Source organism: Ursus maritimus, unplaced genomic scaffold, assembly GCF_017311325.1.
Source record: "Ursus maritimus isolate PB19 unplaced genomic scaffold, ASM1731132v1 scaffold_4, whole genome shotgun sequence".
NCBI lineage: Eukaryota > Metazoa > Chordata > Mammalia > Carnivora > Ursidae > Ursus > Ursus maritimus.
Window position 1 is genome coordinate 8764198 of NW_024426552.1, and position 21856 is coordinate 8786053.

Genomic DNA, 21856 nt, shown 5'->3' on the forward strand with positions numbered 1-21856 from the left:
TTGCTTCAGGCTCACCCACACTCCCCCTTTCTGAAACAGCCCCCTGCCCATGGTCATTTATGCCCATTTGCCTATTTGTTTATACCCTTTCTTGTTCCAAAAAGGATTTCAGGCAGATGGTTTTTATTACCGGCCTAAATGAACACAGCAAGATCCTGTAGCAAATACAGTGTTCTCCACAAACATAAATTTCTGTGAAACCAACATGAAAAACCCAAAAGCTCTTGGAAATTAAAATGATGGTGTTAAGTTTGACATCGGGCTCTTTTCTTATTTTCGTTGACTCTCTGAAACGTATTACATTCCTCGCTGCTCTGCTTTTGCAAGATTTGTGTGTTGTTTCTTGTTTTCTGGTTAACCTCTTTATGGAAGAAGACTCTGGTCAGGAAGGGAGATTCTGGATTATTAAGAGCTGAAGGTAGAGATTCAAGTGCCTCGTTTTAGGGCACAAACTTTAGAAAGGAGATCGTGAGTCCATCAGGGCACAAACAAAGGTCACTCTGCGCTTATCAAACCGAATATTGAGAGTATTCCTGTCCCTTTGGAAAAGGGCTAATGGTGTCTGAGTGTGTCTTGAGAGCCTGATTTTCTCATCCCCATGCTGCCTGATCCGTGGCAACTGAGATATTTTGAAAGGGTTTCAAGCTGGGACCCAGCAAAGCCATGCTGGCCGCTCAGCAGCAATGAACGTAAGCCAGGATTGCAACGGAGAGCAAGGCCTTTCTGAAAATCGGGCTTGAGGCCGGTTCTTGTTCACTCAACAAATCTTGATGGAGTGTTCAGTGCCCGCCTGCAGAGCTCCACCCTGAACCCACTTTGCTCATCACAGCTGCCTTTTCCGATGGCCTGAGGGAGGGCTGGTGACTCCAGGCTGGCAGCCTGCGGAGGAAGGAACGTAAGCTTGGGTTGGAGGCCCAGATTTTTCTATGACCAGCTGTGAGGGCTGGACAAGATGCCTAAGCTTGATAACAGATGCCTCACAGAGCCGTCTGTAGGGTTAGATAATAGTCCGCGTGCAAGCACTCGGTAAATTAGAAGGCGTAGGAAACCCAGAGGTGTGGCACCCAGCATCAGCAAACCGTCTGCGCGTGGAGCAGGTAGCAATTAGGAGGAGTCCAGGGCAGGCAAGGTCTTTGTTCAGAATGGCAGGTGCATGACCCGGCCGTCTTCGCGGGTCCCGCCCGGCACTGCGCTGCCCACCAGGTCCTGCAATGAGCTCCATGGCCGCCTCTTCCCATGGTAGCCACCCACCTGAGCCAGGGTGAGTAGGCCTTCCCACAGTGCCCCCTTGAGGAAGGGAGGGCTCACTGCAGGAAGGCCACTGTTTACCGGCCTTAAATCCTCTGATAGTCCTCTGTCCTCCCGGGTGGGAGGGTCAGGGTCTGGATTTGGTATTTGGCTCTCAGAATTATCTAGAATAGAGATAAGAGGACAGTGTTGTCTCGCTTAATACCTGAGAACATTTATTCCAATGAAATTCCTTTCACATAAACTAACAAACTACTGCAAGACCACACGGGGGGGGGGGCACTCAGAACGGCTGACGTAAGGCACACAGCTTCTTTGCGGGTACGCACATGGCTTCTACTGTGGGAAATACACATCACACTGACCATTTTAATCACTTTTAAGGGTACAGTTCAGTGGCATTAAGTACATTCACATTGTTAGGCAACTATCCCCACGAGCCGTCTCCAGAACTTGTTCCGCATCCCAAACAGAAACTCTGTCCCCATTAAACACTAGCTCCCCATTTCCCCTCCGCGGTACCACCATGCTACTTTTTGTCTCTGAATCAGACTCCTCTAGGGACCTTCTTTTTTTTTTTTTTTTTTTAAGATTTTATTTATTTATTCGACAGAGATAGAGACAGCCAGCGAGAGAGGGAACACAAGCAGGGGGAGTGGGAGAGGAAGAAGCAGGCTCATAGTGGAAGAGTCTAATGTGGGGCTCGATCCCACAACGCCGGGATCACGCCCTGAGCCGAAGGCAGACGTTTAACCGCTGTGCCACCCAGGCGCCCCCTTCTAGGGACCTTCTATAAGTAGAATCATGTAATATTTGACTCCTGTGACTGGTTTATTTCACTGAGCGTAATGTCTCCAAGGTCACCCATGTTGTAGCGTGTGTCATAATTTGATCCCTCTCTAAGGCTAAGTAATTCTCCACTGTATGGAGAGACCTCGTTTTGCTTATCCATTCATCTGTCAGTGGATATCTGGGCTCTTTCCACCTTTTGGCTACGGTGACTAATGCTGCTATGAACTTGGGTGTACAAATGTCTGTGCGAGTTTCCAATTTCCATCCTTGTGGCCTCTTAATATTTAAGACATAATTCTTTGGTGGTCACTACGTATCAGACGATCTCTGGGCACTCTGGCTGTGAAGTTCCTGGTATCTAGCTCATGCAACAGGTTAAATCTTCCTGTGTCCAGAGTACGAAAGAGCCGTTAGCAAACACAGGATCATGTGGAAATGTGTACCGCTGAGATGGCATCAGATGCATTATGGGTACCAGATAAATACAAGGGAGGTCCTGTCTCACAGGTGTGTTGTTCAAATTTCAGGAACTTCCCATTTCATACCAAGCGACCAGCATTAGCCAACGTATTTATGTCCACACAGCACCACAGAAGCCCTGCTTGAACTAAAATCGACCTCGTCTTCCAGGATAAAAGCATAAACAGGATCCTATTTAATTCATTTCCCTGTGGTCTTCCCCACTAAATACATTTGCCGTCAGTTCACTTGTCTATTCTCTACTTGGAAGTGTCCCCACTAAGAAAAATTCTTTCTGATGCTCTTTCTAGGTAAACTATGAAGCACTATTAACCCTAGCTATTTCTGAGGGATTCTTTCAAGAAATGGGCAAATGTTGTGATTCATGGTTGATGGGAAAATGAGGGGTTCTCCCCCACGAGGCTGCAGGGCTTCCAGATAATTACTCGGTTTCATTGTCACTTTGTTGTCATTTAACTCAGGATGAGGCAGCCAAGGGGGAAGCCTCAGAAAACAAAGAAAAGCATAAGATTAGGAAGGCATCTTGCTTTTGCTCTGTATTTGGAAATGAACTTGACTGATACGGCATCTTCTGCTCTATCGATTTAACCTGTACTCAAGTATCAGCGTTGCCAGCCAAGATTTCCTGGTCCTAATGAAAACCACAGTCTCACTCCACATAATAGAAACAGTAGTAAGTAACTGGTGAGCCACAGATATCACCAGCTGTGATGGGTTGAATTCTGTCCCCAAAAAAGATATGTTCAAGTCCTAACTGGTGCTGTGAAGGTGACCTTATTTGGAAATAGGGTCTTTGCAGATGGAGTTAAGAGGAGGTCATTGGGCCCTCATTCAGTATGCCTGGTGTCCTCATAAGAGGAAAATGCCATGCGAAGAGAGGGACACAGAAGGAAGAAGCCATGTGAAGACAGAAGCAGAGATGGGAGTAATGCACACTTCAGGCACAGGAGGGCTGAGGGTTGGGAGGCACCCCCGGAAGCTGGGAGAGACAACGAGGGATCCTACCTAGACACTCAGAGAGAGCATGGCCCTGATGGCCCCTTGATTTTGGACCCCTCCAGAACTGAGAGAATAACTTTCTGTTGTCTTAAGCCACCCAATTGGTGGTACGTTGTTACAGCAGCTCCAGGAAACTAATACACTGACCAAGTGTTAAGGCTGCTTACTTGGTGAAAACGTAACAATCCTCCCGTCTGATTTTGCAGTTCACTCTTCATGTCAGAAAAGTATGATCTTAAACCCAAAAATATGGGGTTTTCAGATCCAGACCCGAATGGACATTTATACTGAAATGATCAGATTCTTACCCCCTGCTCCCGTCTCATTTGTCTTGGGGTAGTGTCAGGGTATTTCCCTAAATAGATGGTCTGGCGTGCCCGGTGACAGGCCAGCAAGTCCCCAGTCATCCCCAGTAAAGAGACCAGACTGCTTGATCCTCTGATGGATACACGGATGCGCACCTGTCCCTGCCCTCTCAGCCCACTGTCGGGTGGGGATGGCTGTGAGGCTGGTAGTTTCTTTGTGGCAGTTTGGCTCCTCTTCATGCCTGAGTCAACAGCAGGCAGGGAAGGAGCCCCCTCCACCAAGCCAGTCCCTCCACAGATCACACCATCATCAACGCCAGGACCCCAAACCAGCCCTCTCTGTGAAGGAGCAGCAAACACTCTCCTTCAGCGGCAGGAGCCTGGCAGCTGCCAGCTGATTTCGGGGATGTGATTTATACAGTGATAGGAGCCCCGACGCTGAGGCCAATCTGCCTGGGTTCAAGTCCTGCCTCTGCCACTTAGAGCTGGATGACCTTGGGCCGGTCATTTATCTTCTTGGAGCCTGCATTTCCCCATCCATAAAATGGTGTTAATAGTAGTGGCTCAAGCAAAGGGCTATTTGAAGGGTTAAGTTAGCAAATATATGTAATGTGCTTAAAACCACAACTAGCACACGAGTGCTATGTTAGTGCTCAGTATCATTTTATTATTATTACTAATACGAGGAATCCACCAAGGTCAGACCTCTGCCAAGTTAAAATGAAATCTGAACAAGGGTTTCCATGGGAGTCTAGTGGCTTCGACTGGATATGCTGTCAATAAATTGAGCAAGGCCAAGCTTTGCAATGGCCTTTACCCCAAGAAGAGAGCTAAGAGTCCACTAACTGCAGACCCAAGTTGCCTGTTGTGTGTAACTCAAATCAAAAGGAGCCCAAATGAATCATGGAACTTAACATAAAAAACTTGGGATGTACTGTATGGTGACTAACATAACATAATAAAAAATTATTATAAAAAATAATAAATAAATAAATAAATAAATAAATAAATAAAACTGAAAAAAAAAGGAGCCCAAAACAGTAACCCCAAACCACAGGCCACTGCATCTATACCCTCCCTTTCATTAAATTGTTTGTTCAACAGACTTTTTACCAACTTCCTAATGCGTGTCAGACCCTAGCCCAGCTCTGTGAGAAATCAGAAAATGAATCAAGCTTCAAACACCAACTGAGAGAATAAAGGTGATATATTCATCCATCCGTCTGTCCATCCGTCCATCCATCCATCCATCCATGCATCTGTCCATCCATCTAACCTGAAGTATCTACTAGTTTCTATCATATCCACAAGGACAGAAGTCACCATAATTCAATAATTTTAGGGGTATTAGAAAATGCTCAAGACCTTCTTCTTCCCAATCATCCTTTGTACCCTGATTGGTGTTTTAAATTTCACTATTAAATCTTTATCCTTTAGACTTAAAAATACCTCCTGGGTGGATAAGATGTTAAGCTATTATGAGTCATTCGCACCTGAGAGCTTTAAAAAGGGCGCAAGGGTGGACTTTGATGGCAGGTAGGAGAAAGGAGGACGAGGGTCCCGGGGGGGGGGGAGGAGAGCTCGAGCCCCCAAGCCTAACCTCTCTGTCTGCCGATTGTCCCTCGTGCAGCTGGCTCTCTGTGCCTGCACCCCACACTCTGAGGGGGGCAGGAGCCTGTCTGTCTTGCTCACCAAGCACCCTGTTGCTCACATATGCTGGAGTTCAATCAATCAATCAACTGATCAATATTTGATGAACCTGTGTCTTCACCCTCTGGCCCAGGAAAGGCTCATTTGTCCATCAGAGCCACAGGCCAGGGCCATGGGCCTGGGAGCTTTCACACTTCAGCCCAGAACGGGAATGAATTGTTCCAGAGAAAATCAAGATTAATACAGGTTTAACAGAAGTCTACAAAACATAACATTATGTCCACTTTGTTCATGGTTAAATGCAGTATTTATAAAAATATCATAATCTTTTAAAACTATTTGGGGTTCGTATTTTGTCTATCTCTGCAGGATTCCCCCAAGTACACAATCAGTGCCAAGAAATCAAAGGCAGTTGTAAATTAAATGTATTACTTGTAGCCAAATCACCCCCAAAGACAAAAGTATAAAAATCATCCCCCCAAATTCCCAGCATAAAATTACAGATCACGCAGGTGCATTTTACTATAGATGGTATTTACTGAATAGAAGAGGCTCTGGACCTGTGATGGCTCTGAACCAAAGACGATTTTGTTTACAACAGTTACTTCTAGAGAAGACATTCAAAAAAGAAGCTCTGTGGATTTGGTTGTGGGTCAGTCCTCAATCTGTCATGTCTAACAGACACTTCTGAACTGCTCCAAGCTCCCAGGACTTCAACAAGACACCCCCTCCTCCATCACATTCCCATTGCCAGTGATACAGAGGCCAGATTCTGGTCCCTCCCAGAGCTGCTTGCCCCCCCCCCTCCCCCNNNNCCGCCCGCTCCCCCCCCCCCCCCCCCCCATGAGCTCCTTCATTGTCCTTAAGCACCAACCAAAGTCATGCAGATCAAGGACTGCAGTGAAGAGAACACAGAAGCCCAAATCCCCGCCCTTGGAGCATGGCGATGGAATCAGTGAGAAAGGGACAGACACATGAGTCAAGTTAAATCATGGCTCTCAGCAATTCTGTATCCCAGCATGCCCAGAATGTGCTGGAGGCGTTCCCAGCACAGCCCCATTCCCTCGGCCACCCCTGGGTGCTGTCCTACCTTTCAGAGCTATGCCCAGTCCTATCGGGCTCTCCAGGCAAGCTTCTCCTACATCCCCAGAGAGCCACCTTCTTTTGCCATTGGCTTCACCTTTCACCTTGTCCCTTATCTCCAACTCGTAGCAAATCGTCCCTCCTTCCACATCGTGCCTCACGACCCACCCACTTCCATACTCTACCAGCAGATATCACCTAACTGCCCATATATGCAACTGTAGCTGAAAAAATAAAACACGGTTGCATGTTGGTCAAAATTCAATGGCTTGTGTCCAGAGCATAGCAGCTTGCAAGTTGAGAAACTCCTGAGTTGCTCAATTTGATAAAAGTCCCAATGTGGAGATAACGGCCAGGTGACCAGCCCAGGGGAGGGTGGGTGGTCCGGGCTACAGGAAGGGATCCTCGTCAGGAATCAGGCTGTTCGCAGGGGAGTCATGAGTAAGGACACAGGCGAGGAGGGAACAGCCAATGGGCCCGGTGCAGGGAGCATGGGCAGGTGGGCTGGGCTGACAGGGGACAGCCCTCGGCGCTGGTGGGCAGTCAAGGCTTTATCCTGGCAGCCCTGGAGAGTCACCAGACGGCGTTTTAGGGAGGAGATGACTATGTGCAGATGTATCAGGCACTTTTCCAAAGTGCAGAAATGACATTTCCGGTTGGTCCTGAATGTCTGCCTTGGCCCGGCTGCCTGATATCGTGCACAGGGCAGTTAACCATTCAACCGATAACACATGTGCCCACGCAGGCCCTTCTCAAAGGGCAAGGTAATACTTTTCTCTCAAATACTCTGGCCTTGAAGCTCCTAGTCGGTGGAAGAGGGAAGACAGGAGGGCGGCAGCGTCCCTGAGGAATCCTTGTTTCACACAGGCTGGCCCCCAGCCAGGGTCTGGAGCAGCCCCACTGGCGAGGGACCTGATGAAGCGGATGGGACTCAGGGCCTCTGCATGTGAGTTTGGGGTGTGAGGCTATGAGTCGGGTGGGTTTGGGGTTGACAGTCATTTGTCTCGGGGCTGTGAGGCCCTGCTGACCAGAGCCATGGGCAGGCAAGTGTTCTCCAGGTGACAGTCAAGATCCCCCGTAGAAAGGCAGCTGCAGGGGGCCTGGGGACTCCTAGGGGGACCCCAGCAGCTGGGTGTGAGGGCAGCTGGGTTCCTAATGAGCCAGGAAGGTCAAGACCCCATTCCTGAGTGTTTGGGCAGAACTCTTTCATCACTGGCTGGCCCCGGTCTGGGGGCAAGGACTAAATCTGTTGAGTGTTTTCAAGGTGACGTCACTTTGAGCTCACTGACCCTGACCCTTTGCACTGTGACTGGCTTGTTTCTCCTGCAAAGAAGGCCAGGCGGGGTGTGCAGAATTTCCAGACGTGGGAGCCTTATCCTCCCCGCACCCCATACCCTTCCCCGCCAACACACACACACACACACTGGCATGGGAGAAGGGGCAGGAAAGTTATAGATCTCTCTTAATAAGGATAAAATGGGGGAAATTCCATGCAATCTGATCCATGAGCTAATCCTTCAACTACCTTGAACCCCACATCCCCCAACAGCTGCCATGGTCTTCCCAGGATGGGCGGTCTTCCCAAGGCCTGCTGGGAGGGCCACAGGCAAAGTAGAAAGGGATCCGGGATTAGTGCCCTGAGAGGGTCCCCAAACGTGGAGTCACTCAGGACACTGGCTTTTGGCTGCACATTCCCACCGAGAGATTTAATTCCTGCCGTTTTCAAGTCCAAAAATCTTTTAATCGCTCGGTTTAGTTTTGAAGTCTTGGGAAACCAGAGAAGAGCCCCGTGGCTACGTTCTCCGGCAACTCAGCGCCAGGTCTGGGCTCAGCCCGGTGTCCGGGGCTGGCTTGGATGGAGTCGGGAAGGGATTTAGCCGTAATCATGATAAATCTTCAGCAGCACAGCCCTCGCATTCGTTGGGCGTCCTTACAGCGCTTACAGGTTTTTACATATATTATCTCAGCATCTTCTAGACAGTTCTGGGAAGCAGCTGTTATGGTGTAGATAGCCAGGTGAGTCATGTAAGGCTGAGCTGTTTGCTCAAATTAGTGAGACTTGAAGTCAGCCTCCATTCTTATCTGGCACCATCTGCAAAGATCTCTTACGGTTACTGTGGTTCACTTACCCACATCTATAGTGGGATCAGTGTTTTTAAGCATCTACAGGGAAACCTGTTAAAAAAAGAAAAAAAAAGGAAGAAACACAGATTCTTCCTTTGGTACCAGGAAAATGTTACTATAAATATTTGTTTTCCAGTTATTTTAATTTTTTAAGATAACAAATCAATACAATTGAATGTCAATTCTTGTTTTTAAAAAATCATTCTCTCACTTGCATCCGGGAATATCTTCCATCCCACGGAACAAGAAGTCTAAGAGCCTGTTTTCACGGCTTCTTCTGACGTCTTTTTTTCAAATGCAGACGGTGCATCTTGCCAGTTCAGGAGTGATTCTTGGCGCTTTTAAACTCAAACATTCCTCCCTCCAGTGATCTTCATATCCCTCACACTGTTTGCGGGACGGGACGAGGGGCCGCCAGGGCCAGAGGCTTCTCCCGGGGCTGCCAACAGCAATAATGCATCGGGAATTTTCCACCGGGGGCGTGTGCTGGGAGGGTGCCCGGGGCTTGCTCTCAGAGGGCTCCCGTGCAGGGGGTTTCTGGACGGAACAAGGAGTCGCTGGGACTCGGGCACCTCACCGCTTTTCTCGCTAGGGGCTGGGGGCCCTGCCAGCGTGTGGGGGCTTGGAGCAGAGTCTCCGAGAAGCAAGCCCCCCAGAGGCAGCTAGCTCTTCCCTCCTAGACTTGGCCTTGCACGCCCAATGCCACGCACACCTACAGCTTCCCTGGAACAAGAGGAAAGTGAAAACAGATTTAGAACGACAGGTCTGTTTCCATTGGAGGCCGCTCTTGGGCACAGGAGACCAGCAACAGCTTTGTTTTCCAAAGGCTCCTCCCTGGCAGATAGTTACAGAGGCATCTGGGCTGCACTTGAATGACGAAAAAATAAACATATGAAACCATACTTCTTTATTCTGCAGAACACTGCAGAAGTGTCTCCTGTTCCCTTCAGCATCTCAACGAGATGTACTCATGGGTTTAAGGGAGGAAAAATCCCAACGTCCAGTTCCTGGCTCTACCCATAACCAGTAGGACAGGCTTCCAGGGCCTGCAAGCTGCCAGGTCCCGCAGGACCCCAGCCTCAGGAGAGCCCCGTGCTTGTTTGATGTGCCACGTTAGCTTGCATCTCATTCATCTTGAAATTCTTAATGATTTTTGAACGAGGGGCCCCACATTTTCATTTTGCACTGGCTTCTGCAAATGACGTAGCCCGTCCTGAGAACAGGCAAAGGTAACCTACGGTGGCCCGTACATACTCTTTGGGGAAAACGCACAACGTGGCCTTCGTATCTGTCTGCAGACTAAGCTAGAAACACTGCGCACGATTTCATCTGCGAGGCTTTGGCCTTTATGAAGACTTATGCAATCTGAAATTTCCTACCTGACCCAACTGATTCTAAACTTCTTAAACGTTGTAAAAGCACGTATCTGGAAGTATCGCTGGTCTCCCTCCAAGGGCTGAGCCAGTCATAGCCTTACCAATGTCAGTGTTATTCTTTGGGGCCCAGGACAGATTTGTTTTCAGGGGCCATCCAGGAAAATATAAATGCCCTACGGGGTTACTTTTTGGCCAAGATTAATAACATGAGGCGGACTGAATGCCCGGGTGGGGCTGGGGTCCCCAAAAGAGGACTGGGGTGGTCAGAACAAACTCCTGGGGGGTTCTGGGAGGGGACTTGATTGTCCAAGTCCTCGAAAGAATGTTCTGGGCTCATGTGCCCCCTTCTGGTCCTCTCTTGAACCCATTAAAATCATTCCACCGAAACTGTGCTTCCCAGGGTCTGCAGTTTCCTTCATGTTGCTAACTCCAAGAATCATTTCTCAGTACTCAGATTACTTGACTTTTCTGATGACTTGACAGGGTCTATCACTCTCTGCAGCGTGGATCTCTGTCCTCACTCACTACTCTGGGCTGCCTTCCTCCTCGTGGCCACTCCTGTGCCCCATGCCCCTAGCTCCTCCCCATCACCCAGTCTCCAATGTTGGAGGGTTCCTGGAGTCCCTGGGCAGGTCCTGCCCTTCCCTGTCTGTGGCTCTCATCCAGTCTCATGCTCTTAATCCCAGGTCTCTGCTGTTGTATCTCAAATGGCCTTCTCCACTCCAGTCTCCTTCCTGAACCCTGCACGTCTACATCTAACCACGGGTGTCCCCACCTGGGCAGTGATAGCCATCTCAGACTCAACATGTTCAAAGCAAAACTCTCTTCTGCCCTTCACCCTCCAAATCTGCCCGCCTCCTACTGTCTTTACCTTCTCAATAAATGGCAACTGCATTCTTCAAGCTGCCTGAGCAGAAACCCTGGGGCTGTGTTTACCACAGCCTCTCACACCCCACAGCTAACAAGGGTCACCCTTGTCAGCCTCATCGACCTCTTCTCAGCACTCACCTTTGTCACTGCTAGCATCGCCTATCTGGATGATCACAGGAGTCTCCACTGGTCTCCCAGATTCAGCGCAGGTGTGACCTTGGACAAGTTACTTAACCTCTCTAAACCTCAGTTTCCCTATCTGTAAAGGAGCACAACAACACGCACATCACAGATTTCTTAAAGGATTAAATAAGCTAATGCCAACAGAAGCACTTAGCATGTGTTTGGCATATTGCAAACAGCGCATTTAGCTGTGATTGCTTTTATGCTTCGCATTAATAACTAACAGCTTCTGTGCACCTGGGCTCAAAAAGCTAAATTTACAGAGAATGAACATTAAACATCATTTTAACTATATTTTATTTAGCATTAATAAATCTCAGTCCTATGTTTTCATTTGATACCACATTTTTAATCACTCCAATATATTCCCAGTTCAGTTTCACAATCTTACAAAATTCATAGAAGAGTTACCTTATTCATGGAGGTTTCCAGCCAGTTAGGACAATGTTCTGTTGCTTGTTTTCATTTCTGTTTTGACATTAAGTCCAAAGAGAGGTCCCACTGAGCTTTACTGGATTTCCACAGGAAATCCTGGCAGCCTGGGATCAATGGATTCATACACTTTTCCAATCTGGAGAGGCTGTTATTTGATTGCTGTATGGGTTACTTACTGTAGTTGGCACTTGCTCTTGAGTTTCCACCAACTACAGTCTTCTAAATTCTTCCTTCTCCGTGTTCTCTAACCTCTCCTTAAATTCTGTCCTCTACACTTTGGGACATACAGCTAACTACTGGCTTGTTGTTTTCCATGACAAATGTGAAGTCATCAGACTGTGCTCAATGCCTGTCCTGGGAAGGATCCACTTCTCATATTCAGACATGAGTGCTTTTTTTCTACAACTCCCCATGCTGCCATTCAGCTAGTCCCCTGTATTGATTTCCTAGGGCCGCTGTAACAAAGTACAAACTGGGTGGCTTAAAAAAACAGAAACTCATTCTCTTACAATTCTGGAGACAGGAGTCAGCAGGTTTGGTTTTTTCTGAGGACTGCAAGGAAACTCTGTTCCATGCCTCTCTCCCAGCTTCTGAGAGTTGCTGGCAAATCTAAGCGTTTCTTGGCTTGAGGATATATCATTGCAGTCTCTGCCCCCTCTGTCACATGGTGTCCTCCCTGTTTCTCTGTGTCTTCACAAGGCCATCTTTTTATAAGAACACTAGTCTTATTGGTTTAGGGGCCTACCCTACTCCAGTATGACCTCATCTTAACTAATTATGTCTGCAACAAACCTTATTTCCAAATAAAGTCACATTCTGAGACATTATATGAGGACTTCGACATTATCTTCTTGGGGGGGGGGCATATTCAGCCTGTAACATTCCTTATATAAAACTTTCCCTTGGAACATTTTAACTATGAGTCATCTAATCATCATTTAACACTTTAGACAATATCTGTGTCTTTGTACTTTTTTAATATTTATTTGTTTGAGAGAGAGTGCACAGGCACACAAGTTAGGGGAGGGGGGAGGGAGAGAATCTCAAGCAGACTTCCCACTGGGCACGGAGCCCAACCCACAGCTCAATCTCATGACCTATGAGATCATGACCTGGGCCAAAACCAGGAGTCAGACACTTAACCGACTGAGCCACCCAGGCGCCCTACACTTTTTAGTATTTGTCTTGTGTAACAGGTTTGTATACCTTGAAAAATGAAAAACAACAACATAGCAAATCTAGACAACTGTCTTGTCAGGAAAAACAGCTATGCAAAGGCAGCAGCGTCTTTTATTAAATGAAATTCGATAATGTCATTTTAGAAATAGTAATCTGCTGTATTTGTAATGGATTCTAATGAAATCTGGTGAGTTGAAATTAGAGAGATAGTGCCTCCTGAGAAACGGTTGAGAATTTTTATGGCTGTGGTTAAACTTGCAGTTTTCACTAAATCAATAGATTGTTCAGCCTCGCTGAGTTGAAAATGGTCTCTACAAGCATCTAACCACATAGCCATGGTTTTCATTTGTATTAACACAGGCTTCTCCCCAAACCAGTCCTTGTTATGAAAAATAGATTTTTCTTTAGTCATCCAAAAGAGAGGGGAAAAATTTAATCTATAAATTGTCATGTCTATATGACGTGGGCAAGATATTTCACATTGATATCCATAAATGACACAAGCAAGCCCCAACCAGCATGATAGCAGTAAGTTAGTCATACCATTATTCTGTCTCTGGCTGTCATAGAAAGACTGCAGTTCGTCTGCAACATGTGTAGATGGCAGAGAAGTCCTCATAAATTTAAAATACAGATGCCCGCCAGTCTGAAAAATAACCCAAGGAGAGTTACAGAACGTTTGGAACAGTAATGAAGGAAACTTCATTTTTAGAGCCAAAAACTCCACAGTATGGCCCATCCTGAATGAATACGAAATGGTTTTTCCAAAATATTACTTGATCACTTTCTCATGATTCGGATATATTTGTGTAAGAGGATGTACTCTGATCGTACCTCCAGGGTACACCTGAGCTTCTAGCAAAGAGATCCATTTGCTCTGCACATTAATAAGAAACACAGTGTCCAACATGTACTTAGGAAATAACTAGTTGGAGTTATTTCGTTTGGATATGGCATAAAAGTCATTTCTTTTCTCGTGTTAGTTTTGCTGATTTATCTCATTAAGGGGAATCCAAATCTCCCTTGAGTTTATTCTTAGTTCCCAAGGTGTGGCATCTGTGAAATTGCTAAGCAACAACAAAGAGCCCGTCCAGTTGGAGTGACAAGAAGAACAGACAAGTGTTTTGAATCAGACATTTTCTTAAATTGCTGAACATCAAAGTCAAGACAACTCTGCATTCTTAAAAGTTCCAAGGACCATTTTCTTTTAAAGGCAGCTCTTCCTTTTCCTTGATAAGCTCTAAGAAACCAGGTTGTATGCTGTCTCCACGATGGATCCAACACCACGTCAGGAGCCCTTGGGGCAGACGTGCGTGTGATGGCCCATTTCCAGATGGCTCTAAATCTGCTCCCACTGCAGGCCAGTCCAAAGCTGAAAATTGGTTGAGTGGCCGAACCTTCCACCTCTTCCCCTAGACAGGAGTGTCCAGGGGATTCAGGGTAAAGAAATTCCCACATGCCTGGCTTGAGTCCTCCTTCCCCACCACCCCAGGTCTGACACACCCTTTAGCAGTGTGGGTGGGGAAGGGCCAGCCAGCCATGTGTGCCCGTAGGTGAGCTACTCATTATGGGATTGAGTTTTCGAGGGGTGAGGTAGGTGACAGCTCCAGGTAGCCGAAGGTGAGACTTCTGAGGGACAGGGACATCGTGTGACTCAAACATCCTACTGCCTCACACCTGCACCCCTCCAGGCAGTCTGGATGGCAGGGGAGACCTGAGCTCACACTCCACCAAATAAAGAATGAACTAGATGTACCCAGAACATCTTTTACTGGACCGTAAAAAAGCAGGAGCCAGGGGCTGGGTGAAAAATGCCTCAGTCCCTTGTCCTAGCCAGGCTGTCCCCACTGGCCACTGGGAGACAGCTGGGGTCCCGGCAGGCTGGGAGGTTGAATGCCATGGAGAGACTCCACCAAATGCTGAGGGTTTCTGCTTTTTTTTTCCTTTAATTCTTTCTTTCTTTAAAAAAAAAAAAATGTATCTCACAGACAACAGAGGAAGGAGCAACATAAAAATTTATATGGAAAAAGCCCCTCACCTTTCAGATCTGGTGCTCATAAAACCAGATCCAGCTTGAGGGGCCGACAGTGCCCTGGTGTTTTTCACAGCTGCCCTTCCTGGATTTTCTTGTTACTTTATAGCCCTGGGGCTTTCTGAGACTCTGCTGGGGGCAAATCCTACATCCTGCTGGCCTTCCTATCTGCGCTCATTCAGACTCCCGAACGTCAAATTGTTTGGTTTTGGTTTGTTTTTGCAATCCTAGCTCATCATTGCTCTATAAAACTTTTAAGGGACTTCTATCCTCTCGGTCTGCTTGCCAAAGTGATTTAACTTCAAGCTGTTCCCTGGAAAAGTCAAGAGAGGCTGTCTCTAGTCAAGTAAGTTCAGGAAATGCTACGCAGACTTTTCTGGGAGGTTCACAACACACGCCTGTGTGTTAGGAGTGGTGAGAAGGCCTGCAATTACCAGCTTCTCAAACCCCCGACGTCTACATCCTCACACAAGACGTCCCGCAAACACAGCATTGTGGAAACATTCCTTGAGAAACACCGTCCTAAATCCTGCGCACTCACACTACTAAGCCACCCAGGAGTGTGCTCTGGGGACTTTGTGAACCCCAAATGCAAGACCCAACATTTATTCCTGGAATGCGTTATCATGTTATGCTCAGCCCCACCCACCCAGCCTGTCAAGGTCTTTTTGGAACTTGATTCTCAGAACCATATTTGTCTTGGACTCACATCCCTCTAGCAAATGTTTCCACAAGCACAAACACGTCTACAGGAAAAGAGTAGCCCATAGGTGAAGCCAGTTGCAGCCCTTCAACACGGCTGGCTCGTTGAGTCCTGTATGCACTGCCCCTCTTGGGAGGCATGCTTGGGCAAGATCCTTCCGGAGTATCAGGGATGAGTTTTATGTGGTTTCCAAGGAGATGCATTCATTTGAAGTTGTTTTTCCATCAAACGGCCCCAAAGTGAAAAGTGGTTGCAGGAAAGCTGAATTATGACCTAATGCCAGTAGCAGCTGCTGGTAACTACAGGGAAGGGGTGGGGGAGCTGGTGGCTGGGAGTTGGGGGCTCATTAACACCCACTTCTTAAATTAGCAAATCCTTCTAGTACAAGTTTAAAAATAGAAGCCTAATGGTTTCTAAAATTAGCAGTCATGGCTCTCCATAAATATTTAGACCTCCAATAAACTTCTGGTCCTCTTCCCTAGACTAATGGGGTCAAGCAGGCTTAGCTTTTATGCCACATTCTTGAAGATCCATGTACTTAAGGATTGACCTTGACAAGCAAGAGCTCAGAGTGCCCTGGACCGGGACAGCCTGGATGGCCATCAGCCCCTGGGGACAGCCTCCAGGCAGGCCTGGAAGCTTCTCAAAGGCCATCTGGAAAAGTCCACAGCCTCTGAGCTACCTGGAGGAACCAACCGTCCAGGTTTGCCCGGGACTATCCCAGGGTTCAAGACTGTCGCAGTGAGCAGAGAGGCTCTGCCAGCCCACAGTTTGCTCCCTGCAGCCTTCCCACGCTTAATTGAGATGAACGAAGAAGCGGGTTTTGCCTACCGGGTTCCTCCTTGGTTCAGATGCTGAAGTGACCTGTCATCAGCAGAGAAGCATCCCTTTTCTCTCTTCAGGACCAGGAGACATTTTGGGGCCATGGAGTCTAGCTCCCTCATATTAGAGAAAGAAGCTGAGCCCAGAGAGACACCCTGAGTCACTCAGCGGGTGGGGGTGGCAACATGGATTGGTACCCTGCCCCAGACAAGAGAGAGGAGCCGTGGGGTCTGCTGGGGTATTTCTGCTCGCCCGCCCACCTTCTTTCCTCCCTTACTCTCTTCCTCGTGTCCTTTTCCCTGCTTCTCTCCTTCCTCCCTTCTAATCTTTCCTAAGTGTCCCCTATTTGTCTGTCACTACAGAGGTGCTGGGTCCTTGCCCCCCAGAAGTGTGCTGGATTTTGCCATGGTTAGAATTTTTTAAACCTCTGAAATGGCTCTGCATTCCTGTCTCTCTGAAAGACGGGTAGCAGTACCTGGTTCGCAGCAAGCCCACCCCTCTGTGGTCGCTGATTTGTGGTCCTGGCTCCAGCACCTCAGACACTGGTGACCTTGGTCATTCCTGGCCACTGGCATCAGTGGGCAATCTCTAAGTTCACATCCAGCCCCAGGATTCTGGAAGAAAGCATCAGACCTGCCTGTGGGTGCTAAACCTCTCCCTTCCTGAGAGCACAGGGAAGTCACCCACTTTCAGAAGACATTGCATCCTGACGGGCAATCCGAGGCTATTTTCTAAGTCACAGGCCCCAGGTACACAGGTGTGTACCTGAACTCTGGTCAGTCCTTGTGTTGGTTTAGCAACTGAAGCGATTACCGACCAAACGGTACGAAATGAGATTCAAATGCAGCAGAAGTGTTTCAGGGTCGACATAAGGTAGAACTTTCCACACGTGCTTGCTAAGTGCTGCCAGATCAGAAGGGGGCCTCTGGACTGCCCTTCCCCGGGGTCCTTGGGAAGCGCAGGCCAGCCAGATTCCTGCCGTCATCCGTCCCCCTTCTGGCCTTCCGGGGAAAATTGTCTTAGCCGGGTGGCTCACTCGTTCACCCAATGAAGTCGCAGACACTATTTTTAAAACTATGTTAATCGTCATACCAACTGCCTATGGAAAACTCAGTTTCGGTGGCAGAAATGAATGCATCAAGATAATCTTTAACCCATTTCCTTTCTCTCCCTGCCCCGCCCCCCGGCTTCATTAGGACTCCGGCGGGCGCCTGAGCGAGCCCGGCAGCCGGCCAGCGAGGCCATGGCCAGCACGGCTGTGCAGCTGCTGGGCTTCCTGCTCAGCTTCCTGGGCCTGGTGGGCACGCTCATCACCACCATCCTGCCGCACTGGCGCCGCACGGCGCACGTGGGCACCAACATCCTGACGGCCGTGTCCTACCTGAAGGGGCTGTGGATGGAGTGCGTGTGGCACAGCACGGGCATCTACCAGTGCCAGATCTACCGCTCGCTGCTGGCGCTGCCGCGAGACCTGCAGGCGGCCCGCGCGCTCATGGTCATCTCCTGCCTGCTGTCGGGCGTGGCGTGCGCCTGCGCCGTGGTGGGCATGAAGTGCACGCGCTGCGCCAAGGGCACGCCCGCCAAGGCCACGTCCGCCGCGCTGGGCGGCGCGCTCTTCATCCTGGCTGGCCTGCTGTGCATGGTGGCCGTCTCCTGGACCACCCACGACGTGGTGCAGAACTTCTACAACCCGCTGCTGCCCAGCGGCATGAAGTTCGAGCTCGGGCAGGCCCTGTACCTCGGCTTCATCTCCTCGTCCCTGTCGCTCATCGGTGGCACACTGCTCTGCCTCTCCTGCCAGGACGAGGGGCCCTCCAGGCCCTACCAGGCCCAGCCCAGGGCCACCGCGGCCACCACCGCACCCGCCTACCGGCCGCCCGCCGCCTTCAAGGACAACCGGGCCCCCTCGGCCACCTCGGCCTCGCTCAGCGGGTACAGACTGAACGACTACGTGTGAGTGCCCAGGGCCTGTCCCACCCCGAGCGCACAGACGCAGCAGGACCCGGACTCGCTCCGATGCCGGGTCCCGGCACACAGCTGAGCTCTGGGCTACTTTTGTGGCCAGAGGAGTAATATGAACACGAGGCAGTGGGCTTAGAACACAGGGAAGGAGGGGAAAATAAGGGAAAGGGAGAAAAACTCTATATACCAAAGACTTTATCCTTTCTGGTTTTTTATTTATTATATGTATTTATGTGGGTGATTTAATAACAGCTGAATGAAAAGCAGCTTGGGAGTTTGGTCTGTGGGGTTTGTTTGCAATACAGGAATAAACCTTTTGGATGTGGTTGTTAATGAAATGGACAGTATCCGTTTCCGTTTCCAGTCTGTTTTGTCTGCTGAGGTCACAACCACAGCACACTGTCAGGGTCCCACGTTGCAAAGCAATGGGGACACTCTGGGAGTGGCCCCAACCCACGCATGATGGGAAAATCAGAGGAGGGCCGGGCTGATATTCATCTAAAAGCTGTTTGAGCCACACACACCAAAAACAGTCACTCCAGCTTAAGCTCAGAGACAGGGCAGGAAGTACAGGGCTTCCAAGGGGGGAAGATAATTGCCTTAAATCCCACAGTAAAGATAATGTTGTTTTCTACTGGTAGCCCCCACTAGTAAAGAAGCAAAAGTCAGCATTAAAAAGACAAAGCAAAAGGTGCTTCCTCCCTCCTGTCAGGGTCCTCCAGGCCCTCAGACCAGGCCATTGAGATGGTGATGAGAAACTCAACCGCCATGTGCTTCTCCTGCAGGCAGAGGCTCTCAGCAGTAATGTGTGTCCACTGTCAGACCCTCTGGTTCCTTGAGGCCTTACCAGTTACAGCTCCTAAACGACCCTGTTGCTGAGTTCTGGCAAAAAGAAAACCTTCCCAACATGAAGGAGTGGGGGTTAAAGGAGCAGCTCTATACTACTTTTTGCTGACCTTATGACCCCAGGCAACAGGCGCAACCTCCGTTTGGAAGGGGGGGGGGGGTGCAGTACCTTTTAGCTTTAATCTGACCACAGAGAAGCTAAGAGTTCTGGGATCTGCCATCCCATCCAGGCCAAGGAGTTAGACCAGGAGGGTCATCATTCATGTAGGATGAAAAAAGTAATTTTAACCTACTCTTTAAATTATACAAATAAATCAATCTGAACCAATAAAGAAGGGAAATAAAATCTTCTAAAAACAATGATATTCTGTCAGCCCTGCCTGACAGATGGTCGTGGTCTAGAATGTGTCTGGTGAAGTCATTCTAGGTAGTAGGCCTATTACAAATTAAAAAAAAAAAACAAAAAACTTTTTTTCAAATTATTTCTTGAATTCTGTTACTACAAAATAAAATATGTTCCTACCTCCTGCTCAGGGGAAAGACCAATAATAATAGTGCTTACAGTTTATTGGGTACTTACTATGTACCTAGCATATTTTTGCTTACTAATTTGGCCCAGTGAGATCCATGAGAACCCAATGAGATAAACGCTTTTCTTAACCCCATTTTATAAAGGAGGAAATTAAAGCACAAAGAGATTAGTTACTTGCCCAAGGTCACAGAGCCAGTGAGTAAAAGACCCAGGATTCAAAGCCAGGCAGGTAAGCAGGGGACAAATAGGTTCACTCAAATAGTGGCATCAGACCAAGTTTGGCTCTGATCCAGAGAGGTCTAAAGCCAGCCATGTTTTCTGGTTCCCTCCCCTGCTTTTAGGATGTCTCGGGGTCCCAGCACTAAAAGGGGTCCTGGAGTAGGAGTGAAGGCCGGTCTTTAGTCCTTGGGGATGCCCTGTTACCCACTGACTGCCAACCCCGACGCCTTCACAGCCCAGGGCCTCCCGATGCTCCTCCCAGGCCCCCGTCCATCCATCACCACAGTCTTCCACGTCGTGTCCCAGGCCCTCCCCAGCCCTGTGTGAGCAGACACTGGAAACGTCCAGTGAGCCCTTTGCCCCCAGCCTGGTCTCTCTCTGGGAAGCCACTTCCTGAGATGGAGCCACGCCCCTCCCATACTCAAAGCACCCGAGTGTCCCCTCTTGGATAACACACTCTGATTGCTTTCATAGGTTTCTCCTCTTGAAATCAAAGGCCTCTGACATCTCCCTGAGAACCCTGCTTTCGTGTCAGCCACTGTCACCCCAAATGGAAACAATTTGAGAACTCTGGCTCACTCACAATCTGTATAACAACTATTACTTTGTAGTGATAAACTGAAGACAGGGCCAGGATTTTCGCCCTCAGTGCCTGGCCCCAAGTCCCATGCTTGGCCACAATGCCACGCTGCTTTTCCCTGCCTTGGTCCCTCCTTGCTTTCTCCCTGCCAGGCAGAGGGAATAGCATGAATGGCGACAATCCAGATCAGGAGATGTGGGTGTGGACCAGGTGGCAGGATGGAAAGGGAAGAGATCGGGATGTGCCTGAAGGGAGAGCGGGTAGGATTTACCGAGGGCTTGGTTTTGGGTATGAAAAAAAAGGCTTAAAGGGTGATGCCAAGATTTGGGGCTGGATCAACTGGAAGAATGGGGTTACTATTTTCTGAAAGGAAGAAGATTCTGGAAAGAAAAGGTTCTGGTCTGCTAAGGTAGATTATATCCACTTTCCAGGTGTTTGGTCTGAGCGGCCTCCAGTGGCGATGTGGAGTGGGTCCTTGGATAGGTGAAGCTGGAGTTCAGGGAGAGGACACTTTGGGAGCCATCAGGCCAGGAACGTCATGTAAGCCAGCATCTAGAAAGGATCACGTTGGAAGTGAACCCAGATGAGGAATCAAAGAGGCCGAAGACATTCACGTTTGGAGGTTGGGAGAATGAGGCGGATGGATGTAGCCAGCAGCCAGAGGGGGAATGCCCAGTGAGCAAGGAGAACTAAGAAGAGAATGTTCTCGAAACCAAGGAGAAGGGAGTGATCAGCAGCATTAAATGAACTCCTTGATCTTCACGGTCAGGTGGGACTGAAGCGCTGTGATTGCTTCATTCCCAGGGGAGGCACTGGGCTTAGAAAAGTAAAGGGAACACTGAGGGCTGCCAGGTGGAAGGGTAAGCTACCCGAGTGGAGAGCAGACACACTGAGGTTAGAACACTCTTGTTTCAGTTCATAAGGTTGCAAGAGCCCTCAAGGAAAATCTGCAGCTCCCACAGAAGCTTAAAGGTGGACCTCCCATGGATTCCTCCCGAGATAACACACCAGGAGTCTTCCCGCCAGGTTCTGTCCTGGGTTCCTGCAGACTCCACGCCGCATTAATACTTTTGAATAGAAAGGAAAAAGGTAACTAGGTAAGATTTGAAAAGGAAACCAATGAAATTGAAATGTGTTGTCAAAATAGTTACAAAGTCTGATGTTACTGGTAATATTTGTGCACCTTCGTGAATCCACTGACAATACCCAGCAGTAAATACTGCAAGACCAAAGCAATAACGAGCATAAATAGTATTTTAAGAAATTTGCAACAACTGCCATTTGATATGAAAATATTTGTGACTTCCAGCAGCGATAAGTCCCAAGGACTAAAATACAAAATATAAAATATAAAATATAAAAGAAAAAAAAAAAGTAAAGCAAATTGCTCAGATGACTTAAAGATATGCTTAAAGCCCCTTCACATGAAGAGAGTT

At 48.4% G+C, this 21856-nt stretch overlaps 1 protein-coding gene across 1 annotated transcript; it reads left to right on the plus strand.

The window, feature by feature from the left end:
* The first annotated feature begins 17524 nt into the window (after nucleotides 1-17524).
* CLDN14 (claudin 14) lies at nucleotides 17525-18238 on the plus strand. Its single transcript, XM_008701959.2, has one exon. The coding sequence runs from the start codon at nucleotides 17525-17527 to the stop codon at nucleotides 18236-18238; it is 714 nt and encodes a 237-aa protein (XP_008700181.2).
* Nucleotides 18239-21856: the final 3618 nt, after the last annotated feature.